This window comes from Bombus pascuorum, chromosome 13 (assembly GCF_905332965.1).
Source record: "Bombus pascuorum chromosome 13, iyBomPasc1.1, whole genome shotgun sequence".
Lineage (NCBI taxonomy): Eukaryota > Metazoa > Arthropoda > Insecta > Hymenoptera > Apidae > Bombus > Bombus pascuorum.
In genome coordinates this window covers 2,460,613-2,488,432 of record NC_083500.1, presented here as the reverse complement: position 1 = coordinate 2,488,432, position 27,820 = coordinate 2,460,613, and the positions used below count along the sequence as shown (strand labels likewise).

At 31.8% G+C, this 27,820-nt stretch overlaps 6 protein-coding genes across 18 annotated transcripts; 4 read left to right on the top strand and 2 right to left on the bottom strand.

Moving 5' to 3' along the window:
* The first annotated feature begins 139 nt into the window (after positions 1-139).
* Positions 140-4,395, top strand: LOC132913425 (GPI ethanolamine phosphate transferase 2). 3 transcript variants are annotated; one of them, XM_060971769.1, is made up of 14 exons: positions 140-534; positions 702-858; positions 939-1,137; positions 1,224-1,433; positions 1,506-1,697; positions 1,822-2,167; positions 2,239-2,435; positions 2,505-2,750; positions 2,831-3,000; positions 3,074-3,252; positions 3,328-3,481; positions 3,543-3,840; positions 3,923-4,089; positions 4,159-4,395. In XM_060971769.1, exons 1-14 carry the CDS (start codon positions 519-521, stop codon positions 4,388-4,390), a joined length of 2,763 nt encoding a protein of 920 aa, XP_060827752.1. In that variant the 5' UTR covers positions 140-518; the 3' UTR covers positions 4,391-4,395. The 3 variants fall into 3 exon arrangements, with proteins under 3 accessions (XP_060827752.1, XP_060827754.1, XP_060827753.1); XM_060971771.1 differs by having other exon boundaries at positions 207-224; XM_060971770.1 differs by lacking the exon at positions 140-534 and adding an exon at positions 594-615.
* Positions 4,396-4,662: 267 nt separating this feature from the next.
* On the bottom strand, positions 4,663-15,678 carry LOC132913417 (transmembrane protein 94). Of its 8 annotated transcripts, none has more exons than XM_060971750.1 (27): positions 15,592-15,675; positions 14,637-14,803; positions 14,419-14,553; positions 14,112-14,248; positions 13,849-14,042; positions 13,305-13,775; positions 13,055-13,216; positions 12,880-12,983; positions 12,717-12,811; positions 12,415-12,652; positions 12,093-12,203; positions 11,802-11,895; positions 11,515-11,732; positions 11,201-11,436; positions 11,005-11,129; positions 10,786-10,934; positions 10,248-10,295; positions 9,651-9,785; positions 9,212-9,355; positions 8,705-8,849; positions 8,436-8,644; positions 7,291-7,465; positions 6,802-7,047; positions 6,444-6,681; positions 6,267-6,360; positions 6,019-6,180; positions 4,663-5,951 (listed from the first exon to the last, which is right to left on the bottom strand). In XM_060971750.1, the coding sequence occupies exons 2-27, from the start codon at positions 14,798-14,800 to the stop codon at positions 5,879-5,881; spliced, it is 4,302 nt and encodes a 1,433-aa protein (XP_060827733.1). In that variant the 5' UTR covers positions 14,801-14,803; positions 15,592-15,675; the 3' UTR covers positions 4,663-5,878. The 8 variants fall into 8 exon arrangements, 7 of the variants coding, with proteins under 7 accessions (XP_060827733.1, XP_060827735.1, XP_060827734.1 ...); XM_060971752.1 differs by having other exon boundaries at positions 10,254-10,295; XM_060971751.1 differs by having other exon boundaries at positions 15,495-15,636.
* Positions 7,460-8,588, top strand: LOC132913469 (uncharacterized). Its single transcript, XM_060971867.1, has one exon. The coding sequence runs from the start codon at positions 7,619-7,621 to the stop codon at positions 8,357-8,359; it is 741 nt and encodes a 246-aa protein (XP_060827850.1). The 5' UTR covers positions 7,460-7,618; the 3' UTR covers positions 8,360-8,588.
* LOC132913426 (mediator of RNA polymerase II transcription subunit 16) lies at positions 15,650-21,310 on the top strand. 3 transcript variants are annotated; one of them, XM_060971773.1, is made up of 14 exons: positions 15,659-15,909; positions 16,213-16,359; positions 16,438-16,636; positions 16,712-16,958; positions 17,043-17,198; positions 17,283-17,455; positions 17,539-17,866; positions 17,949-18,156; positions 18,269-18,443; positions 18,545-18,691; positions 18,788-19,001; positions 20,682-20,791; positions 20,867-21,012; positions 21,089-21,310. In XM_060971773.1, the coding sequence occupies exons 1-14, from the start codon at positions 15,848-15,850 to the stop codon at positions 21,210-21,212; spliced, it is 2,436 nt and encodes an 811-aa protein (XP_060827756.1). In that variant the 5' UTR covers positions 15,659-15,847; the 3' UTR covers positions 21,213-21,310. The 3 variants fall into 3 exon arrangements, with proteins under 3 accessions (XP_060827757.1, XP_060827756.1, XP_060827755.1); XM_060971772.1 differs by having other exon boundaries at positions 15,660-15,909; positions 16,198-16,359; XM_060971774.1 differs by lacking the exons at positions 20,867-21,012; positions 21,089-21,310 and having other exon boundaries at positions 15,650-15,909; positions 16,198-16,359; positions 20,624-20,750.
* LOC132913456 (caveolae-associated protein 4-like) lies at positions 19,008-20,614 on the top strand. Its single transcript, XM_060971837.1, has one exon. It carries the CDS (start codon positions 19,322-19,324, stop codon positions 20,447-20,449), a length of 1,128 nt encoding a protein of 375 aa, XP_060827820.1. The 5' UTR covers positions 19,008-19,321; the 3' UTR covers positions 20,450-20,614.
* Positions 21,311-21,384: 74 nt separating the features above from the next.
* On the bottom strand, positions 21,385-23,740 carry LOC132913465 (thioredoxin-like protein 1). 2 transcript variants are annotated; one of them, XM_060971860.1, is made up of 4 exons: positions 23,515-23,740; positions 22,853-23,120; positions 22,122-22,405; positions 21,385-22,033 (listed from the first exon to the last, which is right to left on the bottom strand). In XM_060971860.1, exons 1-4 carry the CDS (start codon positions 23,610-23,612, stop codon positions 21,820-21,822), a joined length of 864 nt encoding a protein of 287 aa, XP_060827843.1. In that variant the 5' UTR covers positions 23,613-23,740; the 3' UTR covers positions 21,385-21,819. The 2 variants fall into 2 exon arrangements, with proteins under 2 accessions (XP_060827843.1, XP_060827844.1); XM_060971861.1 differs by having other exon boundaries at positions 23,484-23,608.
* Positions 23,741-27,820: the final 4,080 nt, after the last annotated feature.

Below are 27,820 nucleotides of genomic sequence, written 5' to 3'. Positions count from 1 at the left end.
AACTAATAAAAAAGATATAAAGATATGAATTTAATTTTAATTATCTATCAAAGAAAACATATTTGCATTCAATTGTCTGGTATCTGCGGTTAGTTGGTAACCCTTGTCGAGTATTTTAGAATTTCCCGTATAGGAGATATGTATTTGTGATCAATTAGAAAATTATACATCAATGATCCTTTCGTTCTTATTGTTGGATGTATTAAACTATTTATAGCTTATAGGTTTGACAAATTTTAGTTATTGTAGGGAAAACATACATCTGTCGCTAGTTTTGTTTGGCTTAAAATTTACCGTTACCGCAAAAAAAAAGATTAGTTTACAGTCTCCGTATAAAATATGGAATTGTTCTATATAATATAAAATAATGTTCAAAGACAATTTTGTCTATAGATGATAGCAAATTACAGGTTGTAATATTTTCTTAATGAGGAAATGATGACTGACAAAATTGTATTTAAGGAAGTGTTGCATATTCTGTCTTTTGACAGCTTAACCTTAAAGTTATATGAAATAATATGGAAATAATAGAAAGTAACATATAGATAGAATTTATAATAAAATAAATTAAATTTTTGATACGGTGAAATTAATTATTATAGTAAAAAATGAGAGGTATAGTTATCAATTTAAAATTATTTTGCGTTATAGTACATCAATGAAGCACTTGTATGTGCCTATAAATTTTTCTTTAATTGCAGAAAAGGAAATGGATAGGAATATTATTATATTATTATATATAATTTTTGTTGGATCTTTGTCTATTGCATTATTTTTGTATGGGTTTTTTCCTTTGATGTATTATGATAACACTATAGCAACACAAGATAATATACCAGAATTTATTGAAAATACAAGGTGAGTCCAAAAAAATATGTAAAAAATATAGGTAGGCAAAGGAAATGTATTTTATATAATTTATACCACAAATCTTTTAGAATAAAGATAGATACATTGTATCAACCAATAGCTAAAAGATTGATCATTATGGTCATTGATGCTTTGAGGTGGGATTTTATAACAGGCTCAATTGGAAAGATTGCAATGCCTGTAACAAGTAGCTTTATATCAAATTCTTCAGCTTCTCTGTTACAAACTAAAGTACAACCACCAACTGTTACAATGCCTAGAATAAAGGTGCCAGGTTTTAAATAAAGTTCATTGTGAATCTTGCTCTTGAAAACTATAGAAATATAAAGAAAATAATATTTTATATAACTTAGGCAATTACCACCGGCATGATACCAAGTTTTATTGATGTAGTTCTAAATTTTGGAAGTAAACCAGTTACTGGTGACAGTGTGCTTCTCCAAGCAAAAAGAGCTGGTTACAAATCAGTATTCTATGGAGATGATACTTGGATTACTTTGTTTCCCTCTATATTTGATCGTTATGATGGTATTACATCATTCTTTGTAACAGATTTTACTGAGGTATTTTCTGTTTTTGTTATATCTTTATACAGTTCTATATATAATTACGTGCAATAAAATTCTCCAATTCAGGTTGATGATAATGTAACTAGACATATACACAAAGAATTGTATAACAATAATAACTGGTCCATAATGATTCTTCATTACTTAGGACTTGACCATATTGGTCATGTTCATGGACCATTTAGCCCACTGATCGAAACCAAACTTAAAGAAATGGATAATGTGATAGCAGAAATTCAGGTTAAAGTTCAAGAATGGGTAAGTCCAGTATAATATCTAAAATATTACGCTTAATCAAAGTATAATATGAAACATTTTTTTCACAAGAAATTACAATTCATTTCATGCATTTATAAAATCAATATAAACTCATTATCTTCAGAATCAAAATAATGATTCTACTTTGTTTATTGTCTGTGGGGACCATGGGATGAAAGATTCTGGTGGTCATGGTGGTTCAACAATATCAGAAACAACTGTACCATTTATTGCAATTGGTGGAGAAAGTCATAAAAAACACATTGAAGGTCCCATAGAAGTATCACAAATAGATATTGCATCTACATTATCTGTTATCTTAGGAGTGCCAATACCGTATTCTAATATAGGAACTATCTTCTTGGACTCTTTATATGATTTACCTATTTCAAAAAAGTTATTTGTACTTTATTATAATTCGAATCAAATATTTAATCATTTTAAAAAGTTAGCTAATTATGAGTCTGAATGTGAGTAAATCAATTACATTTAACTATATACAAACTTTGAGACAATATCATGCATTTATTGATTATTACAGATGCATATCACAAATATTTGGAAGCGATAAAGCTTCACAATGCATGGTTAAACATCAAAGATCATCCAGATGGTATGACAGATGATATTGTGCTTTGCTATAAGACTGCATTGAAAGGGATGAAAGAAGTCCTTATGAATAGCATAATAAAATATGACTTCCAGATAATAACAATAGCTATAATTTTCTTGTGTCATGTAAAGATCAAAAGTTAGCTCAATTCTCCATTATGTTAATTCTTCTATATAACGACTTAACTATTTCAGATTATTTGCATCTTATTAGGGGAAATGTCTTCCAAGTCAGCACCATTAAAAAATGTTGCATTTTTTATTATTCTAAATGTGCTTTTATGGCTATTTGTCAGTTATGTTTGGAAAGATGAAAACACTGCACTACTTGATACAAAGAACTTAGTTACCACTGTGGTAACGTTATGCATAATGATTGTTTTGATAGTAAATTCTTACTTGCTTGCCAATATTAGAGGTTTTCACATTTTTAAGTCTAAGGTAAAAGGAATTATATAGATCCAAATACTTAAAAGGTTTGCTTGCATACATTGTAATACAATTCTTTCTTTAAAAATTAGAAAATTTACAAAGGGTTAGAAAAGTGGCTCCTTTCATTTGGGAACCTATTACATGCAATTAGCCTTGCTGGTACTAGCTTTATTGAGGAAGAACATCAAACTTGGTATTTCTATTGGGTTACAGTCCTCGTATCGCTAATTTATAACTTTATCACAAAATTTTTACGATCGTAAGATAATATTTTTTATTAACATAAACTACTAAATTATTTAGGATGTTAAGTTTTTAGCATCACGTTTCAGCCACTACCAACAAAATTTACATGCACAAATTAGTATTAAGCTTTTATTACTACTGATAGGACACAGAATTCTCAGAAAATTAAATAGTACCGGAGATAAGTATGCTCATCTTCCTGACATAGCAGGATTTTTAATAAAACAAGAAAGCAAGATGGGTATGACGATTGTGCTTATCATTGGTAATTAAATTATAATTTACTATTTAAAGTAACAAAATTAGAACATATTGTAAAGTCTTAAAACCATTTTCTCAGGTCTCGTACTTTTGATGTGGATCGATCTTATTCACGGGAGTAGGAAACGTAAAGATCTATCGTTCTTGTTGAATTCAATAGCTTGTATATGCATTTATCTTCGCCACATGCATAATAATATGGTTATCAAAATACCGTTTTACCCTCAAACTAGGTAAGCTTGTTGCTTACATTAAAAATCTGTGCATACTTTGAAATGTGATCGTTTGTTACAGAGGAATATTCGAAGTACAAATTTACTGGTTTTTACTCGTAATGAATTTTATAAATTACATTTACGATCTTATCCATATCAGAAAATGCAATGCTAGCTCCTTTCTGAAAATTTCATTGTATTTTATTCTACAAATGTGGATTATGATCGCAGCAATGCTTCATCAGCCACACAGTGTTATACTCTTGCCATTTCAAATAATCGTTAGTAACGTGATTTATGAGATTAATAAGAACCTTACTACGCAAGATATTCAAGTATTATATGCTTTGATCGGCAACGTGTTTTACTTTTATCAGGTAATAGTTTAACATTAAATAATTTCTGATGTTATTACTGCCGTAAAGTGAATTTTAAACAAAACAATCGATATTTTACCAGGGAAATTCTAATAGTTTAGCGACTATCGATGTAGCTGCGGGTTACGTTGGTGTACAGTCATACATGCCATTTATTAATGGTTCGTTATTGTTAATTAATACTTATGCAGCACCGGTTTTGGCCTATTTTTTACTTATTTATCATGCGATCTTACAACATCCATATAAGTGAGTAATTTTGATTTAATTTTTCAAATAATGGAATACTAATGTAATAATAGTAATGTTATTTTTCAGTACTCGTGAAATTATTACGCGATTTAGCAAAATATGTATTACATGGAGATTGTTGCCAATAGCTATTTTCACAATTATAATCAGTATTCAGCGTCATCATTTGTTCGTTTGGTCAGTATTCTCGCCGAAATTATTATATGAAGCTGTACACTTTGTTGTTATTTGTTTGGCCGTGTTCGTTATGCTGACCTTAGCTACAGTTCAAAAAATAATAAATGATTATGAAAGATGACTTTATGTTTCTTGTGCAATTTATTTATCCAAAACATCATAAACGTTAAATTGGAAAACGTTGGAATTAACGACAGGAATATATTAAATTTAAGGAAAAAATTTCTGTTACTTTTAATAATTATTATTTCACAGTCATTATATTTAACCAAATACTTCAATCGCTTTTATAAAAATCAAAAATATAAAAGTTTCTAGTAATATACATAAACTATATTCTTTAGACATCCTTTTTTACAGTTGAAATTGTCTATTGATCTAACGAAGTTCGAATTTTAAATGAACTGCACACGTTTTTATTTTAATTATGTATAGATTTGTAACAATGTATAATATACAGATAAGAAATAAAATGATATAAAATTCACTTCAATATGATTACGAAAACAGAATATCTTTTAGAATAAAAGAAGGGTAAGATATTAGTATATTAAATGTATCGTAATATATTTAAATATTTCCCGGGTAGTATAATAGTCATCGATTTTAAATATTAACTTCTCATTTTTCCTACTATTTAATTGCAACCTATGATACTTTGCAAAGTCACTTCTTTTAAACATTTGCACAAAAGAATGTTTGTAAATAATATAACCGTAATCATGTAAACCAGGCACGCAAAAAAATTCGATTGAAAGCAGTATTCCTCTATCGCTAAAAAATAAATTAATTTCTATAGGAACACAACAATCCTAAATCTATACATATTTACTAGAAATAACACGTACTATTAAATCTAAATAGCAGCGGTATTTCATTATTTCATGTAGTATGCTTTCATTATGCTTGTTGTTATTTAAGTACTAAATTCGTAAAATTAAATGAATTATTTTGATTTTTGTACATATGACGCCGAATTGTAGATCGAATTTTCTAGCATATATGAAATTATCAATAATTTTTATCCATAAACGGATCTTGTCTTCGCAAAAAAATGCATTCCAAGAAATTAAATTGCGTCAAATCAAATTCGAATTAAGATAAGATATTGCACGGTACTCTTCTGTGTATAGTGTACAATATTTATAATTCGAAAATTAAGTATATCATATCGCATAAATCTGAAACAGTTATCTTGCAACACGTTAACTTCTAAAATATAAAATACCGTTATCGTTTCGTATTATACAAAAATATAAATACTTTGATATCAAGTTATCGAATTACGAAAACAATTATACACATTTCAAAACTACACTGTTTAGAATACTAATTTTGATTATCTCGCAGGCTGCAAGATCACCAGTAACATTGTTTAATTTTAAATAGACGATTTCAAATACTTTTCAAGTAGTATACAGCTATTCGAACAAATTTATATTCTAAATCGTAACGTTATTTTTATAATTTACATTTTTGGATAGAGTTTTTAGTGCATCTTTCAGAATAGATTTCTAATAAGATAAAGATCTCGATTTTGAGGAAAAACATGTTTCATAACTTAGCTACCTTTGTATCCCTTCTCTGACATATTTAAAATAAAAATTCTTTAAAACGGTGAATTCATTCCAAGTTTTGTACCAAATTCAAGTCGTGCCCTCTTTTGATATCTCACGTTTACCCTAGAAATTTTCGACGTTAGAAACTTACTAAATGTTTTTCCTAATGCCTAGACATTTCTATACTTACTTAATCTCTTGCGACTTGATTAATTCGTTAATTGCAAAAATTAATGGCAATGAAATTAAAAAAAAGAGAGGAAGATGTAGAGGAAAATCTTCGATATTCTGTCCTTCGTCTTTCCAAAATTTGCAGAACACAATTCCTGAGAATACTGCTTGTGCGCATAATCTACAAAAACGTAATTCGAATAGGATATTTTTTTATGGTAGATGAAGTTTCGCATATATCTCAGTAATCGTAAATCTTACACTCACGCTATAAATGCACTGAAGAACCATACATAATTGTTGAATGGCTGTTTCTTCCAAATGGAATATTCTCTATGTACAAAGCCTACGGATATTGTTACTGTACAAAAAGAAATATTCAGTGTTCAAATAGAATTTAACTCAGTAAATCGTTTCGAAATATTTGAAAATAATAAAATTTACCTAAATGTAAAACTAACAGGGACAAGGCGAAATGTTGTATCACTAAAATAATATTTGGTTTATCCCCCCAACCACCCCATGAAGCTTTTCCCTGCGCATCGGGATACACATACAGGCACTTGGAGTCTGCTGTGTAAATAGGACACAAAGTCAAGAACGAAATACATTGCGATAGTACTATCGTTATGATTGTTGGTAAAAATTTGCTGCCGTAACACCACAGAACGAACAATGCAACCTGAAAAGTCAAGAATTTACCTATCTGTTAGATATTAAAAAATTTATATAGTATATATAGCGTATTTCGAAACACTTTGAATTTAGTAGAGAAATGTAAAACTACCGACACATTTCTTACCTCGCCATTTACAGTGCACTGATTTTTCCCAGTTGCACGTTGCATTATGGTAGGATCCATAGGCGTAGCGATCATGGATATAGATAACATTGGAATGATTAAGCAACACAACCATAAGACTTGATCGACCGAAAATAAAGGTGGTAGCAACAAGAAACCAGACAGAGCTTGAGTGAAGGAGAGAGTAACTGTACAACAGAGCCAGAATTGCACGCAATTCCAAAGGCACGTCATATAATGTCGAGCCTAAATATGCAATAGATAATATCCAGTAATTATGATGACAGTAATAAGAACTGAATTAGAACTGAAAATGTAACTGAAATGATCCTGGATTACAAATATTTAATTAATCGTACTACGATCTTTAAATTTTTATATCCTAATTTCCATCTTGCTTCAACTATTAGAAAACACTTTTGCATAGAAAATAATTCAAAAGAAGTAATAGGGTTAATAATTAGATATTTTGAGGAACCCATCATTTACCTCCATAATTAAATGGAATATCGCAATTGGATCTTCTCGTTTAACGCTTAACGAACAGGCAATAGAATTCAGTGCTCTACTCAAATCGACTGGAGATGGACCTTGGTCTTCTTTAGTTGGTGTCAATGCCGGAACTCTCTGACAAACTTGTGGATAAAGTGGTTCCACTGCCACTCTAAAAACACAGATATTTTCCATCATTATTTTATGCTTGAACGTTGCATGAAACAGTTGAATGTACAAATGTATTAATAATATTTGCTACTTTCGTTCGTGTTGATTAAATTTTATACCGCCTTATTTTAAACAAAATTCAATTTTTATAAACATGACATTTATCGTCGACGTTGGTCGACGTACATCGACGATATTAAAGAAACCAGATAATTCTATATGTCAAGATGAGAATTTTGTATATCTGCAATCACGTAAAGTGCGTCCTATGGTATACTCTAAATCTTACAAGAAGCCAATTCTGAAAATTGAGTCAGAGACCACATATGGTTTGTCATATATGAAATACGATTGTATTTCTAAACCAAAATTTCATTACGGGCTACATGAAAAGATAGTGTCTAGTAAAACTGGAAAGTTCGACTTCGATACGGTGTATAAACTTTCGTACCAAGCTGCAACTGGAAAATTGCGCAGAGCTTTCGTTCCAACATCATGTTTATCTATCAATGGTTCTCACGACATGATGACTACTTTCAAACAATCTTATTTAGATCCTGGTTACGTGAAAACAATGTCTTATAAGCCTTACCAAGGAAAAGCTCAGCATCCAATACCGGTGGATTATAACACAGTAACGAAGGAATCTTATCAAGATTTTGGTATTCCTATAGTTAAAAGACCACGAAAGAGAGAATTCTGGCAAACTAAATTCAAAACAGACTATCACACTACGAATCAATTGTCGTATCAATACGTAGAGCCATCTTCGAAAAGGGTTCGTGTATGCTATCGACCAGTGATATCTGCTCAAATCGAGAAAGATACAGTTTATAGTACGAGTTATCAAGTCCCTGGTCGTTGCGTAGCTAAAGATGATGTAGTTTGTGAATGACACTGTATGCATGTAATACATCTAATAATTTTGTAGAAAATGATTCGTTAATTATTAAAGTAATAATAATATTTACCCTGCATCCGCTTGCATAAAGATGGGCATGTTCTCTGCATTGGCGGAAGAGCCAAGTACGCAAACAACTTCTCCGTAATCTTGCATAATGTGCAACATTTCCCTTGTAACAGTAGTGTTGCAATCAGTGAACAGAGATACCAAAAGGGGAACATTATCTATTAATTCTATATGCGGTCTAATTTTATCGATGCCTCGAGGTAGTTTTGCCTGGAGAATATGTAAAGTATAAAAATACATCCAGGGTAAGATTTTATCACAGAAACTTACCCTGTTTGATAAATCAAAATTTACAGGAGCGCTCTGCTCCGTGCTGTCTGTAAGACAACTCAAAGATCGCCATGCTTCTTGTCCGGAACCTAAATCTACGCTTTGTACGAGTACACTGTCTTCGCTTCGCACTGTATCCTGTTCCCTATTGAGAATCGATTACTCGCTAAATATTTTGTATATTTATTTTTGTTATAAATTCAAATCATTAACAGAAAACTTGATCATCTACGAGTATGTAAAATCAAAGTATGAATACAATGGTAATGAAAGTTCTAAACGTGAGAAATATCATATATCAAAAGGAGTCTAGACTATACAAAAAGTGTGGGAGAGAACGAAAAATAATTACGAAAAGTGTGACGATCCCGTTCTCGTAATCCTTCGTACTAGGTGACTTAGACTGCCATGCAAAATCAGAATAATATCATAGCTATAATATAACTCGAAATAATCATAAAGACTGGTAATCTCAAAGAAACATTTCAAGTTTGGATAGAGACGAACCTGTGGCTCATAGCGCTTTTGACTTGAGATGTTCCTGTATCGTTCCATTCCGTGGTCTCATCGTCGAATTTTACCGTGGAGAAATCGGTGTTTATAGCGCTCGGTGCGGACATACTCATTGCACGACTATTATCCAGATTAGTGCTACAATGTAAAACAGATCATATTATGTAAAAGCGATTTTCTCGTGTATCATTCATGCAGGATAAAATTCTTAGAACACAAACACATCGATGCAGCATATTTATGCAGCAGAAATGTTTGAATGCATGCTTTTAATGTTCAAGTATTCAGCAATATTTTAATTGACTATCGTATTCGTGAAGCGAAAGCACATTTTTTAATCGAAAATTGATACGTGTATATAATAAGATATAACGATGAATGTATTATTTCTTTAGTGTATTATGTGTGATAAGAGGGTAAATATGTAACATACCGAGGAGAGACACGATTAAGCAAGTGGCTGGCCTCATCCATGCAGGAGTAATTATGTTGATGAGATTGGGCCGAGGGAGTGGGTGAGGACATGGCTGCTGCCTGGCTCACCCACCAACCCACTGGACTCTCGGACCTAATATTGGCGTGTTAGTTACATACATTTATTTGTGTATATCATGTATGTCACGTAAATTACGAGATATTAACACATGTGCATTAGAATAACTGTAGAAAGTGTATAAGAATCGATGTAGTTAAAAAATTGTATCCACTAATAAAAAGCCATTAAAAACTATAGAACGTAGTTGACCAGTAACTATCAGCGCAAATACAATCAATTTAACTTAATACTCTAATCATTAACATAAATAGGATACATGGAAAATATCGGTAAGAGACAGTACTTAAACGTGAAAGTTGGCTAGAGTACTTGACAAGACTTGAAATCAAACGGGACAAGAAAATCATATAATTGCATTCGAAGAACATTTAACTCTATGTAAAAACCGATAAGAAAGAAAAATTATTAATAAAGGGCGTAACGAATAAACATGCAAATTAGTAACAGTAATGAAAGAAAGAGGTATAGACAAACATATACGATGGGGGCATGTGCGGATATCTCTCCAGCCATTGCTGTCTCCTGTAACGTACATGCATATTTTACATTCACATCCACAGTTATGACAAATAGCTAGTTAAACAAATTTATTATATCAGTTGCCACGATTTATTTTAGACTTAACAACAGGATTAGAGAAGAGAAAAAACACTAAGAGACGACATATATCTATATATGTATATAATATATATATTATATATAATATATACATAATATATAATATATTAATATATATTATTATATAATTATTAATATATATAATATATTATATATATTCATATTAATCGACGAAGAAGAAGAAATGTAACACGAAAAACATACAATTAGTGTAATACTTTGTGTCGAACATGTTTTTGTACACAGACTTTACATGTAAAAATAGAGAACATATTTATACTTTCCAACGTGAGGACATGCCCCAAACTTTTTAGATTAATCCAAAAGCAAAAGAAAGCAAAGCAAAGTAGTTTATAGAGACAATGATATTTGATAGAATAATGAGGTACGGTACCTAGCTCTTTCACTGAGCAAGGATATGTGGCAATTCCATCCGCTTTCCAGCCCCATTTTCTCCGAGAACACGCGTGATCTTAGTTCGTTTTCTTTGCTGAAGTGAACGAATCGAATGCACGCCCTGTCGAGTTGCTCGATTAATTGTACCTGTTAAATATTTTATGTAATTTCTTTCGTTACTTCATCTTATGTGCATCAATTTACTGAGATATCTTACCATATCGATTTGTGCTTGGTACTGCATAGTCACCATCCCAATAAAGACTTGATTGCATTGAATTTCAAAGCAACTATCAATGTCGCTAACGTTATCATCTTTGTTTTCACTACACAGCAAAGAATCTATAAAAATTCGCATAAAAATAGATTAATTAAATAGATTAATGAGAAATATATACAGTAATCATAATTACCGGTTGAATGAAATTGTCCAAGTATTCCTTTCACTCTGGGATCGAGAACGTTTCGAAAGTCCCAAGGTAGTGGAGTAGGACTTCTATGAGGTGCATATAAATGTTTGCTATCCGCGGGAAGTTCTAAGTATATCTTAGTCATTCTATCGCAAATACCACGTGTTAGTGGTCTGTACGCAAATGCAGTACAATATGATGTTAAGCTCGTCCTTTGATAAAAATCTTGCACCTTTTTTCTGAAATGTACATGTTCGATAAATATATCAAAAAATAAAAAAACACTAGATGTTTTAAAGGCTAATATTTCCATGTACCTATCCGATGCTGAAAGTGGACATAGATCATGACCATCCCAAAATTCGATACAGGAATCCAAAATTATGTCCGCTGTACCCTGTGTAAGCAGTTGCAAACCACCGCCACTCCTTTCTCTAACTACCACAGCGACCATGTGTGGAAACGGAAACTTCAATTTTGTTGCGATACTTAAAGATCGTGCAAACTTTATATCTCGCCGAACCATTTCTGGTTGCTACAACAGGGAGAATTATAATTTTCCCATTTAGAGATATGCAAATAGAAGTGTTCGATCAATGCTTACGACGTGTCTAAACGTAGACAATTGTTGCTCCAATTGGAATATATTTTGTGCCTGGTCTTGGAAACCTATCTGCTTCGCTAATTCACATAAACACCTATACGAATCATATACGTAAATTTGAATAAATGGAAATTTACATTGACGAATGAAAAGGGAAATAGAACAAAAATGTGAGTTTGCTCCATGACTAGCATTCCTATGAATATATGTACGCTCGGAGATACATTCACCCATATAAACGGATTAACTACAAATACGAAGGATACGTAAAATAACTATGGTTGGACTGACCACATATGTCCAAGGCTCCCTGATTCGTCGACTAAATACACTTGTCTTGAACTTTGCATTGTATCTTTCGCTTGATACCCACTCTTATCTTCTATACTGTGATCCTGGTAGCTGACAAATGTGTATGATCAACGTTACTAGTAATTGGACATGTTACCATTTGCATTGGACTGTTCTTGGGATTATGCGTATGATAAAACTGGATGTAATTAGCTTGACATTTGGAAGAATTAGTTCGACTAATGCACACAAACAAGGGGAAGAAATACAGTGCAATAAAAGACATAAACGAAAACGTGATTCTAGCGACATGGATACGTACCGTCTGTTTGTAACCGGTACAAGATCCTCATTGTACAGAGCTTCACACGTGACATGGCAACAAAACTGCATGTAATGCTCTTGGGTGTCCATATTACACGTATTGAGGAGGATGGCTAAACCTAGGGGTTTTAATGAATTCAAGTGTTGCCTCCAGGAATGGTCATCAAACTGTAGACGAAACGGCAAAGCATGATCGTGAGTCAGGTCCAAAACTTCGGCTGCTGAGTGAGACAAATCTGAAAATTTGTTCATTTTTTAGTAGATATTTTATAAGACATACTTTCCACATTTATTTATTACCATGTGTTATATATGACGTCTTATTTGAATCTTGTTTGGAGTCTTCAGCTTGTGTCTGACATTGAGGTTCTGAGGTTCTATCTACACTACCAGTACTGTAAAATAATCTACATGTCAAATTTATGATCTTAAGAATTCGTATGTTCTTAAGAAGTATATTTACCTTGAAGACGGGGATAAAGTATTAGCATTTCGTAAAAAAAATACTTTCTCTGCAGTTGGATTAGGCCACGAAAGAATCCCTTTTTTATCTACACAACACAGTGCCTGGAAATTGGTTTGCTTTCATTCATTCTTTCACATTATTTAAAAATTAAATTGTCGTGTATTTAAAGTACCGTGACTGATCCTAAGACGTGTAGAATACTGGCGGATCTCGACATCATATGTTCTTTACCAACTAAAATATTGAAAAAGTATTCTTTTAATTCCAACCAATTGTACACTACTTCCTGGTTGCTAGGCCCAGAAATATCTGCGTCTTCGAAAGGATCCACAAACTAAAACCAATGTATTTTAGAAAATATTGTACAAATAATTTAGTCAATGGTCAATGGAAAATTTCTTTTATGTTAAAAATGTATTAACCTGAAGTTTCTTTGAAGATTGATAAAGCTTAAACAGAGCTTTGAAACGAGCCATTCCGAAACAATTTAAAAAGATCCAGCAAGTCGGAAATACTAACGGAAGCAAAGGGATACTAACAGCAATCGGTTGTAGCAAGAACATTTCGTTCCAGTAACCGACACCGAAATATTCTGTCGCGTATAAGTATCGAAACAAATTGACAAGTAATACGATGATCAGAAGAACTGGATAAGCCAGTTGTTCGATGCAACAAATCATTAAAAGATGCCGTTTGCGATTGTGATATGTAACCGGCCTATCAAGAGCTTGGTCAAGAGCCATTCTAAGATTCATTAAATAGGGTGTTTCTTGAAGTTTATAGACTTTATTTTTCAATGGCGTTCGAGCTTGTGGCGTTGAAAAAATTTCATTTGCGCTGTGGACCTGCGGACTATACACTTCTCTTGCGTGTAACATCGGCGCGTCAGCATCCTGAAATGATTTCTCATTATTATCCTTTACTTTATATGATAAACTGTATTAAACTCTAAAATGTTGAACTTACATCATAAGGAATACAGTATCCAGGTGATTGTTGTCCAGGTTTTATAACAATTATATCACCAGCAACTAATAATGCCCAAGGTAAATTAACTATACGACCATCGCGATAAGTCCACTGCAAAGTTAGACAGGGGGACAATGGACTGCATAAATGTGGATAATTTTCGGGATTCCATTGAGAATTATTCTTTGCCACTGAAATATGGAAAATAATATTGCAGAAAAATTTAGAATATAATAAAGTAATAATATTTGAATAAGTACCTTCCAATTGGTCAAGAAGAACTCGTACTCTATAAGGAATTTCTTCATGTCGTAATTTATTATCGGATACGACTAAAATAAAATTTAATACTACCAAACAACAAACGGTCAGTCCTTCATAAGGCAGTGTAGGGTGCCTAAAACAATAAAAAATTGTATGCATTATATTTCTTTATATATGAAAAGAAGCAGTATTCAACATTCGATACAAAATATAGTTACAAGCTACTTTCAACAGCAAGCATTAACTAACTGCACAATAGGACATTATGTTTGATACATAAATAAAAATTAAGTTAATTCATACCATGTATCGTTGGTTGTGAAGAATGCAATAACAAGGATAATAGCATTGATCAAAAGTGCAATTGCTGAAGTCCAACAAAGAGTTGTGTACTGACTACGATGATGTAATGTGTCCTTTAGCCAAGCTTTATATTTTCTGCACATAATATATACAGTATACAAAGTATAAAATATGGAATTCGTTCTTCAACATAAATAGCAAATAAGTAATAAAATTACTTATTTCTCCTATATTCTGCCTCATATTCTTGTAATACTCTCCTAATATCGCGTTGTAATGTTTCAAGAGCAATTTTTGTACTTAGCCCTAATGGTTCTGTGGACTTATTCTTAACATTTTCACTTGGTTTAGAAGTGTTGTCCTTTGCTCGATCACCATCCATTTTCTACATAATCAAATCATTAAATTGTTGTATGCCTTAATATCTGGTATGCATTGAAATTCGCATATACAGATTCCATAAATTATAACACATATATAACATAAATATGCATACAAAAATCTACTGTGGTAGCACTTTTTTGTATGGAAAGATAATATAGGCTAGAGGAAGGATAATTATGTTGATACATACTACTAGGTTTTATTTATAAGAGATAAGAACTGATAACTATTTAATAAACTAATGATAAATATATCATTTTGAGATGTACATATATTTTAAAAAGTAAATATAACATGCAGAGTAAACAAAAGAGAAAAATATAGACAAACAAGATTTCTAATAGTTTATGATCCATTTCAACAACATTGTTTTAATCTTGCTATAATTTTTAGATCATGCATTTGAATCTCGAAATTTAATAATACTCTGAAGCAATACCAATCTGTCTACATTCTAATCCACACCATGAAAAAATGAATAACCAAAGACATAAGTTGGCAACAAATTTAAGCAACACTTTGAACTTTTATTACAGCATAAGTAGGTAGAGGAAATCGAAATAAATAAGGAAAGAACGATGCAAATATGATTTATTAATACAGCCAGTTTCGAGGGATAGAAGCAAATCAAAACAAACGGAGTGAGGTTAAAATGCATTAACACTTGTATAAATCGATTAATATTAACGAACGATATTGTACTATTTAGGTTTTATAATCTGTTGCTTTAAAATTTGGTCGTAAATCAGTAAACTAAAGGTAATGGAAAAAGGCATAATTTTGAATGACCTAAATCAGAACGAAGAATGCATATTTAGATCGGTCAGAGCACAAACACATAGCCCAGCACATGACGCAATGCTGACGACAGTGATGTGTATGTAGTTCTGTTGTTTTCAAGTAAAATTTTGTATGCGATTTAATAAAAGTTGAAATTAATATATCTCAAATTTTTATACATCGCAATGCATGGATATAATTTTGGAGTGTATGCACTCATTTTCATAGTGTTTGTTAAATTGTAATATAACATAACCTCACAACAATGGATTTACTATATACTGTAAATAAAAAAGTCACACCAAAACCGTTTCTAAATCAAGAAAGGTATGTGAGTATTATAATTTTTTAAAATTTTCATAGATATTAAATATTTTATTGAAAGTAACTTTTCACTGACATAATATATTTTGAGCATTTGTTATGCATACTAATATATTACAAACAAATAAAGTATTAAAAGATAACATGTATTTCATTTACCATAAAATGTATATCTATTAATAGTTTGATATAATTGGTATACTTATTTTTATAAATCTTATGCATATATTATAATTAAGTTTGACTCCGAGAATATACTTTTTAAAACATAATTCTTTAATGTTTATGCAGTAATCAAATTTTTAGCCTGTATGAGGGACAATCTTTATGCTCATTATCTAGTCGTAACATAGCTGCTTTTACTACAACTACAGAATTAGATGATAACAATGGAAAGACATGGGGATCTCATGTTTATGTTTGCGACTTAAATATGCCTTGGCATACTCACAAGTATGAAACATTTTTAAGTAATTTATTACCTGTCCAAAAAGTTTTACAAAATTAACCAATATTATTATATAACATTAGGATATTATCAAACAAAAATATTATTACTGCATTGGAATGGGATTTACCAGGTGATAAATTAGTTGTTTGTGATTCTACTGGACATGTCCAATTATGGATGTTTAAAGATCATGTTCTTAATGATTGGGTATTAATTGGTTCTACCTGTTTTGTTGGTGAACATATATTAGGCGCAGCTTGGTTTCATAATGGGAAAAAGGTATTTATAATGTTAAGGACTTACTTTAAGGAGCCATTAATACCATTTTTTTATAGAGGAAATGTATTATTTCAGACAGGACTTGTGACAGAAAAAAAAGATAGTATTCATTATAGTGAGAAATTTAATCATTTACCCTTTGTTCCTTCTGTAAGACAGTTTGGTGGTAGAGCAGCAGAAGGCGTATTGGTAGTTTCAACCACTGGCATGGTTGGTGCTGTTATGATCACAAAAGACTTTCAGAATCCTATTTGTTCCTCTACTGAAAGTTTAGGCAGCACAAGGCACAGAATAACAGCAGTTGATTTATGTTATGGGAAAAGTACATATATAATCATGTTTTAATTAACATTAAGATACTTCAATAATAACTAATAGATCAATACAAAATATTGTAAACTTTTAGATGGCCATATTCTGGTAGCCATAAGTAGTGGAAATATTTGTTTGCCAATCAGGTGTTATAGAGTACTAGTTCGTAAAAATGATGATAAGTGTACCATTACATCACAAGCACTGCCTAGTTTTTTCCTACAGGACGGTGCACCAAAGGACAATACATGTAAAGTGGAAAAATTTACAATTAATACTTATAACTGATCATGCATTGCCAGATTTTAAAATACAAAAATTTTCTTTTTCTTAGATACAAGTGTAACGCATTTAAAGTTTGTAGTTCGAGAAGATGCAGATTCTTTAGTTATTGCTGTTAATAGCGATAGTGGTGGTATAGTCGAAGTATGGGAATTAAGGGAAAAATCGCAACCTGTTCATAAGTTGTTTCAGCCCAAAACATTAGAACCATTTAAAACTGTAGTGGTATGTGTTCAAATTGGAAGGATTATGTACATAAAATTTGTCCGATTTCGGCTTAATTGTATATTTTTGACATAAATTTATAGGTATGGCAGCATCAATCGCAATATCGTTGTCAGTCACCAATAACAGCGATAGCGACCACAAAATTATCTATAGTCACCACATTACCTCCCCCAAGTTACGTTGTAGTAGCTTTAGCAGATTCTTCAATACATTGTTTAAGTCGTGATTGCTTAAAAGAAGTAGCTTATTCTTCTCTGAATATGGCATGGCGGTCTGAAGAGCCAAATCATAAGTACTTTAGAAATTCGATTTCAATAACGAACATAGATCTATCTTGGCTAGGTTGTGTACTATTAGCATGTGATACACGTGGAAATTTGTATGCATATAAATTGCTACCTGATGGAGGTAATTCAGTTTACAATAAATTTATATAAGAAACAGTGTCCTCAAAAAATATAGTATACTGTATTACTGATTCCTTTTACAGGACCATCATTGACATTAAGTTATGCTTGTACGTTATTAGAATATTGTTTAGTAACAGGATTAGATTGGTTGGATATACTGTTGTGTTTGAGGTCTTCGATGATCGAGCCATTGTGTGAGAGATTAGATGTTTCTTTTAATAGACAATTACAGCCAATACAACAGTATCATTATATCCAATTTCTTTGCATCAAAATATCATTGTACAGGTTTCGTATTACTTTTATATTTAAAAATTGTTGTTATGAAAGTCTGTGGATCTGTTTCGTGTAGTTTTCGTGTAGTTATCGCGCAGGATCACCGCTAAAAATGTATTTTCAGGATGCTAGTATCAGGACAAAGTAAGGCGGCAGATTTATCGTCGTTGCTTATGATACATTCAGTAGCAACAGCATTTAAGTCATTATTACGTCCATCAGATTTAATTTCTCATGATAAGGGACCAGCAGAGAGTTTAGCAGCAGTAATTAATGATGCTATTACTGATGTAGATAAGGTAAAAATGAAACATATTTTTCCTACATTTATATCCTGATGGATAATTAATACATAATTGCATGTAATAGTTGTAGTAGATAATTAATATGTTATTGTTAGGTACTTTTACACCTCGATCCCAAAGAATTTACCGTAGAACCAAGTACACTCCAGTCGTTGCAGCAATTAATTCAATGGGTCGCGGATCTAGCTCTGAATCTTTTAGCTCGTCTTCCGGAGCAGCGATTGCAAATGAAATCTGGCGGTGTGAGTATTGTAAATAAATTTCGAAAAATATAATTATTCCTTTGTCTAAACTAGCATAATCATATTCATTTTTTCTTTTACGTAATATCGACGCAGTATGAACTCCTGAAGGACCACAAGGCCTTAAATACATTGAGAGAACTGCTCGTAATTATACGTATATGGGGTTTATTACGTCCTTCGTGTCTTCCAGTATTTCTTCGTAGTGCCGATAATCTTGATGTATTGGCCTTGTTATTCCGTTTATTATCAAAATTGGTTCAGCCGAACGGAGATGGCCAAACTCAGCAGGTAGACGATGGTTTAATTGGTAAGCTCGTTCATCATTGTTATGTAGTATTATAAATAGTATAAATGTATTAATACTTATTTATATGAATAACATATAGTGAAATGATTGATAATTCGTGTATAACATCTATAGCTAGCCGTTGAAACTTTATCGTTATATGTTGGTTAGTAGGAAGTAAGATAAGACACCACTTCCTCGTGCGTTTGAAAGGAATTACAGATTTTTTCATTCAGTAGCGGTAAATGCATGCTAATGAGTATACATGAAATGCAAAAATATAAGAAATATATAGTGTGATAGTGTTATAATTTTTCGATTTTCTTTTTATACACTTTAAAATGAGTGAGAAACTTGCGGCAAAACATACAAATTCGGTAGCTTTAAAAAAGCATAAGCTATTGTTAAACAGGAGTGAATCGAGAAGTTGTTGCCCATATTCGAGACCGCATAGATTAGCCATATTTTGTATAATAACATGCTGTATATTTATACTTTATTGGATCATATTGTCTCCTCTTTTGATCGGTGCTTATCATTCAGGCAAGGCTAAAAATTGGCCCAGTGAATGGTTCATTTTGAATTGGATTTTCGCATTTCTAATTTGGCTTTTCATTATGTTATGCTTGCTTTTAATTTGGAAATGTTTCGAAATTAAACATTATGATGACGATGTTAAACTGCAATCCTATGGTACGAATGATTCTTTGAAATCGGGGACTTTGATTAATACGAAACTTGATCATTCGCAAAATGTAAAACTGAAAGATACAAAACAAGATGGACCTCCGGACGATTCAATTTCTGATAAAGATAAAATTGCCTGTGATAAATCAAATATGGATATTTCGGATAAATCTCGGCATAACAAAGTTAAAAAGCATAAAGATCTTCCCCCTCTTGTGATTCATCGTCGTAATTCAGGTAATGAGGTCGGACGTATTGGAACTATAAATATGGAGAAAAATGTTAATAAAGATGAAGATATACCCAAGTCAGGAAATGATACTTTAAAAAATCAAAGAGAATCAATGAAAGATTACTTAAAATTGGTAGCAGTTACACCGCAAGATGAATTGGACACAAAGAGTCCGAAAGGATCTCTTTCTCCAAGAGAATTATTTTTTATCGATCTCATAAGAGAAGCTGAGAAAGCTGAACAAAACAGAACAAGTAATCCTCAAGGAACGGAAGGGAACCAATTTTTCCCAAGTGATTTTTCGTTGGTTAGAAAAGATGTTAACGAAGATAAGAGAGAAAAGCAAAAACCAACTGATACTCCAACAAATAAACAGCAAGAAGTAACGTATTTTATCGCGGATGTAAAAAGTCCGAAAAGGGAAAAAAATGAAGTATATTTAGAAATCGAACCAGATCAAGAATCAGCCAAAAAGTGGTGTGTGTGTTTGAATAACGAAAAACCAATCCTTGTATTACAAGCTGATTCCAAGGACGATTCCAAAAATTAAGTTGTTTTATCCGAAATATAATTAGATATTCCGTAGTTTAACAAAGTATCTAAATCAATCATTTTACTACTAGTTATAAATTCCTGCACTATATTATATACATAGAATAATACATAATGATAGTAGGATAGTCAAGGAGGCATAAGAAAATACTTCACAGTAATCTTTTTGGAGAGGGCAATAAAATGATAAATGTAATAAAGTATGTGCTACGACAATGACTTTCTTCCAGATGATTGTTGCTTGCTACCTAATCAGATTATGATACCACAATTACATCAGGGCAATAGCATAACAGCTATAGCTACACCTGTACTATTTTATCAAAACTTTCCTTTGCAGGTAAATAGAGTAGAATATTCTCGCATCGATTCAATAAATGATTTGTAATTATCTTTAATTTTATTTTAATCTTAGTTAGAATATGGCATAGAACCTGAACAATTACTATTTGTACCTGAACTCAATCCAGTTGAAGGTTGTATGCATAGTGGTCAGATTGTAGATGGTATTAGGCATTTGTATCTTGGGAAGCAACCACTTCTTGTGAAACAATGTACAAGGTATTAGATATAAGTGCATTGACGAAATAGTGACAAAAAAATGACGAATAAAGTAAGTTGTAAATTAAAATTCCAGGTGTGTTGGAAAAGCTCAAGTTCAAAATATGACAAGGACAGCTGCAATTAGAGCATGGGATCAAAGATGGGCACGAGTTTGTCGTTGTGGTGGCATATGGCGAATTCATAAAACTTGTCCCTAAATAAGTAATTTACTGAAAGTAATGTATTGAAATTTATATTACAATTACTTACGATTTTATACATGATAAAATAAATCACATTAAACATTTTTATTCAAGATATGATATATTCTATTTAATATTTTTGTAAATAATATTCTTATTTACATAAAGAGGGTAATTAAGTAGAATATTTCTTAACTTTTATTATTTATTTATTATGAGCATAACAACTTTTATTTTTTGCAACTTTATACCTAATCATTGATTGATTGAGCACGCGTATACGTAAAAATTATTTAAATATCTTTTTAATAAACAATTATGTATAATCAGAGAAACACGTATCGTAATTATAATTTAATTTATTTTACAGAATCTCTTAATGATTTATTAATAAACAAATAATTTTTGATTTATATGAATGTGTCATTATTTAATGTATATGTATGAGTGTGTGAATTTTCGAATTTTATATCATTCCATAATTGGATTAAAGTCATATAATATGTATAAATAAAGAAGAGAAAATTTAGTTCTTTTCAGTATTCTTAGGAAATATAATGGCCATGGAAAATTTATCTGACATAACATAGTCTTTTACAATCCTTCACATGTTAACTGGTTGTTAATGACTCTCCCCTTTCTTTCCATTCACTCTTTTGAATTCTCCCATGTTTGTTGTTGAAATTGGTGAGCCAAATATAGCTAGATGATCGATTCTGGTTGTTTCACCACCACTTTGATTGTCTTTTACAAATATTTGTATATTCTGTACATTTTGAAATTTCACATAACGCAAGGAAATTGGATTACCTTCGTCAATATCCTTTGGTGATAATCTGCACAAAAAAATTTTATATAATTAGAACAGATTTACTGGAATGCTATATAATATAAGCAATGTAAAATCAATGAGGCCAATATTACGTTAAATCTTGGACACTTGTATTAGAATCTGCCATGTCAAAATCAATAGTTCTTGGTTGATTAATGAATAGTTTTATATTTTTTGGTCCTGTATCTTTGGGAGCTTTAATCTTCAAAGAATGCACTTTAACTGCTTGTGAAAATGCAATAGATAAAATCAGCTGTTCATCACATTCACTTTCTAAATACCCATTGTCTGAACTTAAGCATTGTAAAAAGTTGTGATCATCGGATTCATTCAAACATTCACATTGTGCCTTTGTAATGAAACTAGATAGATCCATCTGCAAAAGGTATCCTTTGAGGATTTTTGGAGTACTTATATTTACTTAGTATCATCTCATATTTTCATGTCTGATAAAGTTGGGTACAGACATCCAGGGAAATATACGTATATAAATAAGAATTTTTATTAAGAGTAAAAACATCTAAATGCAATACAAGTTTTGTTTTGAACATATTGTATATTAATGACAAATTTAACTTTGGAATACGATATTTACAAAATATTAAAAAATTATAAGTACATGCAATTGATGAAGCAATATAATGTATATTATATATTTCAATTGATGGTCTTTTCTTATTAATGAATATGTTATAATAATGTTAATATCCACTGAAAGAAGGTTACCACAACTTTTTTATTGGTACTTATTCCAGAAGTACAAAATTGCAGCAAAAAATATCATTCCAAAAATATGGTAATAAACATTATCACTATTTCGTACATGTCCAGACACTGGACTCTCAGAATCCTCTGAATCTCCACTGCCATAAAATTGCTGTATTTTTGATTCTAATCCAGCCGGATCAGCTCCTTGACATAAACCCAATTTTGTTTGGTTACGATAAAATATAAATGTGGGCATTGCACTAACTCCTTGCATTGCAGCAGTCTCTGCACACTTGTCTACATCGACTTTAAGAAATACTGCATTTGGGTATTTAATTGATAATTGCTCAAATATTGGTGCAATTCTCTGGCAAGGACCGCACCTGTAGAATTATAAGATTAGTAGCAAGAGATTTTCAAATAGTATAATATTTTCGTTTGCATTGATACTAATTATATCAATTACAGAAACACGTAAAATTAAGTATGATTAATTGTAGTTACATTAAAATTCAACAAATTACATTTTGTAAAATACAGGTATTTAAAACGTCGTGCACATTATTGTTTATTACTATATCAATGACAATAGACATATAAAAATATTAAACATAACTTTGTTGGTAATGTTATAAAATAACAATAGTGTTCTAAATATGTATGAGCGTAAAAGGAACGAAAATTTGAAAGCTATGAGTCGGTGTACATAGCAAATATAGAAATTAAGTTCTTCAAGTTTTAGTAACATTTCATTTGATATAACCCCAAAAAGCTCACCATGTTGCCGTAAAGTCAACTACGACCAATTTTGCACCTGCACTAGCCATTTCCCCGTAAAATTGGCCATCGTCATTGATTACACGTACTGCACCCATTGTATTTTTATAGCGATCTAATTCAACATGAATAAAGGAAAAACGCAAGAACTCCTATAGAAATATTGAATGACTGGCAGTTTAAGCATACAGGACTGAATTTTCGAATACGTTCAATTTTATGGCTAATTCACGTTAAAATATTTCAGGTTCGCGATTGGAGGTTCACGCAAAGACTGCTTACACATGAAGGCGAAGAATCTGAATAGATTGGAAACGCAGCTATATTGTAATACACATCAAAATGCGGCTTCAGGTTAACGCGCCAACTATGGAGAATTTCCAGTAAGTACGGAAAGAAGGTGTATGACTTTTTATTGAATTTATTGAAATTTGAAAGAATTTGGTGAGTGAAAGTAACATTTCATATTGGAAAATCGTTTTTAACAATTTGTAAGTATTTCCAACCTAACTTATACAACTTCTGTCAAAAAAGCATCGTATACCTGTTGACTACGTAATTTTCAAATTGCTATATTTCTAAGCCACGTTGAAAATTCAAACGTAATCCGTAGGTATGACAATGTTATATCTTTAATTGGTAGATATGATCGATATATGATAATAGAATTTGTTTCACTTTTATTCATGAAATGAATGTATGGATTATATATACTTATGTATCTCTCTCTCTCTCTCTCTCTCTCTCTCTCTCTCTCTCTCTATATATATATATATATATATATATATATATATATATATATATATATATATAAGTGTGTGTGTGTGTGTGTGTGTGTGTGTGTGTGTGTGTGTGTGTGTGTGTGTGTGTGTGTGTGTGTGTGTGTGTGTGTGTGTGTGTGTGTGTGTGTGTGTGTGTGTGTATACTTAGGAACATTCTTAAGTACTAAAATACCAATAACGTGTGTAACCTTGGAGTCTTAATATTTTATTCGCAGTATTAAATGTTACAATTAATAGTAAACAGTACTTGCTATACAATGATGAAATATATTACTACCTTCTGCAAATTTGGTCCCTAAATAAATTTTGCATCGGGGGCAATAATGTGCGGTATTTTTATATACATTAGTACAGTATGGTATCATGCACATACTATGGGAATGAAATTTACTTCTTTTTTAAAGAATACTTAATTTAAGAATACTAAACATTTTTATTTGATATATACTTACCATATGGGAAGCAAAATTACAGCCATAATGTGTGTTACATAAGTATTATAATGATAAATTTTCGTTCTGATGTAACACAAACAATTTGGACAAGTTGTTTCATGCGAATATTTATCGAAATCAGTGTGTTCTGTGAATAGATGATTAAAATGTAACGATTATTATTTAATTTGTACATATTTTTGCAACCAAAGGTATGTGTCAAGAATAGAATTATTTTAATTTACTTTTACTCACCTTGCATTGTACGAGGAAATTTGCATGTATTCGTTCGCTTTCTGCAAATATACTTTATGTTACACTTGAATTTAAAACGCCGTTTCTGATTTGATTTGTAGTTGTTTAGTGTATATGTTTCCATAGATTTAATAAATTCATTGGAGGGATAAATATCTTAAAAATAACAGTTTTATATATTGTTAAAAATATTCAAATGTACATTTGAAAGTAGAATATGCAACTTGTACACTTAAGAATGTTTCCGCTCAAACAGAGCTATTTAGAAGCATCGTTTAAAATTTACAGTGTAGTTTCATAGAGATTAATAATTTAATTTTAATCACATTATAGACAGTACTTAATTAAATGCCTTTGTACACGTACGTAGAGTTGTTTCGTGTGGAGATTCTTCAACCATAATTAGACGTTTTTAAATATTTGATTGCTCCCTGATGCGAAAACTTTGTTACTTTAATTAGTTTTTGAGTTAACACTGTAATATTATTACATTTGTTTGCATCGGAAATTAATTACATCTCAAATATCAATCATTTATTAATGACTTATTTCTCTCAAGTATCTAATTTTTAATCATTCTTCTCTTATATAAATCTTTAGAATCTCTTGTTACTCTTACTATAATTCATATAATTATATAATCCACTAGCAACTTAGGACAATTTCTTTCTAGACTATTTTCTTGAAATAGTATACATTAATTACGATTATATCGTATTTTTGAGTAAACAATTGGTGTGTGACGACGAAAATGCACTAACGTATATATTCATTTCGCACAGGAATTTTAACCTTCTAACTATTGTCTGTATTCCATGACGAATTAAATTATCCGAACAATACTTGGTATTAAATAACTTATTATCAGAATTACGAGCAGTAATTCGATAGAGTCGTTCTTTGAATTTCACGAAGAGGATACGTGGAAATTTGGCTGAAATGTTCGATAAAAATTTCACTTACGCTCTTTCAATTTCACTCTTCAGTTCGTGACGTTTTATCAAATTTTATCATGTCTATCTCTCATGGTAAGCTAAGTTTTTAGGTGGCTACTTCTGTCCCTATACGTCAGTGTTAGACAGGAAGTCGTGTTATCAATCAGAAGCAGGAAGACGAGATGTCGTAATAGCGCAAAATTCGCATGGGTGCTGTGAATAGGAAAGGAAGCGAGGTTTGAACATAGTCAGGGTGGAAAACGATGAAACGGTACTATTGTCTGAGGAACCCGATTATCAAACCAGGGGGTAATGTGGCTTTCAAAGGAAACTTGATACTTGACCTCGTAATAATCAATGCTCGACTCACCCAGCGGTTTAATTTTACTAACACTCATCGAAATTGGCGGCTCCACGAAGCTTGTGGAAATCAATTAGGTGGAGAATCGTCGACGATGGAGTAGATCTGTGTCGGTGAAGTTGGAGCCATTTTCTCGCGGTGTCTTGAAAGAGAAAATCCTGATGCGATTAAAAGATGAAATTTGATTCGATTAGGGGTTCGCACTTTGTCTATGTCATTGTTGATCGATTTCAAAATTCTGGATAATATCCAGATTTAATTCTGTACTAGCTAACGTAGCTAATCCAGTTAGTTTTGTTTCATCTGTGAAAGATTTAACGTAATTTGGAGACAGACCGGAATCTCTATGCAGCATTATTTCCTAACTAATATTATCAATGAATTGACAAGTGGCAGATTCTAAATAATAAAGTAGTTCTTAGAATTTTACATGGAATACGATAACCTTGTCAAATTTTGACCACCTTTCGAAGAGTTTTGCGAAACTTATGTAACATGCATCCAGTGATTGTCCGGATTAAGAAGCACGTACAAGTAAATTATAAGGTATAAGAAAGTAAAAGTTATATTGGTGTATTGAATAGGTAGCGGGATGTGTCGGCGCAGGGGGTATCTAGCTAAGAGAAAACCATTGTCTGGGGAACGTGAACACTATTTGCTGGTAAAGTAGATTAGGTTGGTATTGATAGAGAGAAAGAGAAAGAGAAAGGGAAAGGTAGTAGCGAAAGGGTGAGAGTGAGAGAGTGAACCTAAGATGGAGAGAGAGGACGAACGAAACGAAGGAAGATGATGAGAAGAGAGGGATGAGAGAACGGTTGTGTTCTCAGAGAGAGGCCAATATAGACGCTCGAGATGGGATATAGCAATAGAATTTCGCTTACGAGGTATAACCGCGTTAGACGATGCCCTTTGTTGTATCAGTGCGCAATTGCCTTAAGTTCTGATCTTGTCCGATATTGATGTTCGAGAGACCGGTGAAACCTCCGATAGGATACTAAGAGTTCTATTCGCCTTCGGTCGTTTCCTGACTGTGTCCAGCTAGTTACCAACTTCCTCCATTTTTTGATCCTTTTGCAAATTCTCTACAAATCAAATTTCATTTATCTCGGAATGATATTTCGGAGATGCTCGTTGCTTTTATGAAATGGCTTTCCCTCTGAATACTTCGATGGCGAATGGGAAGGACCGCTGCTATGAAGAGTACGTTAGAAATTTGAAAAGCACGCACAAAGTGTCTCTCGTTAATTCACATCTCATAGCGACAATTCAAATATAATTTTCTATGCGAATCGTCGAGAAAAAGTTGTCATTGTTGAACCGTTATCCGCGAATTACGTTTTCTTATTACATGTTGATAGAATTCAATTTTATGGAAGTGTGTACAGGAATAGCAATTTCACGGTGCATTTCCTGAATAAGTAGAAACGTAGAATCCCGGAAGTCGGAATGTTGTAATTGAAGTACATTCAAAGTAGAGAATATCGTTACGTTACACGTATACATGGACCTCATGGGAACTCACCTAATTCTCTACTCTTA

Coding starts and splice junctions, on each gene's coding strand:
- LOC132913425 (XM_060971769.1), top strand. Junction 859..938: donor GAATTTATTGAAAATACAAG/GTGAGTCCAAAA, acceptor CAAATCTTTTAG/AATAAAGATAGATACATTGT. Junction 2,751..2,830: donor TTCACATTTTTAAGTCTAAG/GTAAAAGGAATT, acceptor TTTAAAAATTAG/AAAATTTACAAAGGGTTAGA.
- LOC132913469 (XM_060971867.1), top strand. CDS start 7,619: ATGACATTTATCGTCGACGTTGGTCGACGTACATCGACGATATTAAAG.
- LOC132913417 (XM_060971750.1), bottom strand. CDS start 14,800: ATGGATGGTGATCGAGCAAAGGACAACACTTCTAAACCAAGTGAAAAT. Junction 11,896..12,092: donor GGGAGCCTTGGACATATGTG/GTCAGTCCAACC, acceptor TGATTCGTATAG/GTGTTTATGTGAATTAGCGA. Junction 6,181..6,266: donor TTCTTCAGTGCATTTATAGC/GTGAGTGTAAGA, acceptor ACGTTTTTGTAG/ATTATGCGCACAAGCAGTAT.
- LOC132913426 (XM_060971772.1), top strand. CDS start 15,848: ATGGATTTACTATATACTGTAAATAAAAAAGTCACACCAAAACCGTTT. Junction 17,867..17,948: donor TAAATTGCTACCTGATGGAG/GTAATTCAGTTT, acceptor TTCCTTTTACAG/GACCATCATTGACATTAAGT. Junction 18,444..18,544: donor CTATTACTGATGTAGATAAG/GTAAAAATGAAA, acceptor TGTTATTGTTAG/GTACTTTTACACCTCGATCC.
- LOC132913456 (XM_060971837.1), top strand. CDS start 19,322: ATGAGTGAGAAACTTGCGGCAAAACATACAAATTCGGTAGCTTTAAAA.
- LOC132913465 (XM_060971860.1), bottom strand. CDS start 23,612: ATGGGTGCAGTACGTGTAATCAATGACGATGGCCAATTTTACGGGGAA. Junction 22,406..22,852: donor AGAGTCCAGTGTCTGGACAT/GTACGAAATAGT, acceptor TACCTTTTGCAG/ATGGATCTATCTAGTTTCAT. Junction 22,034..22,121: donor ACAAGTGTCCAAGATTTAAC/GTAATATTGGCC, acceptor TTTTTTGTGCAG/ATTATCACCAAAGGATATTG.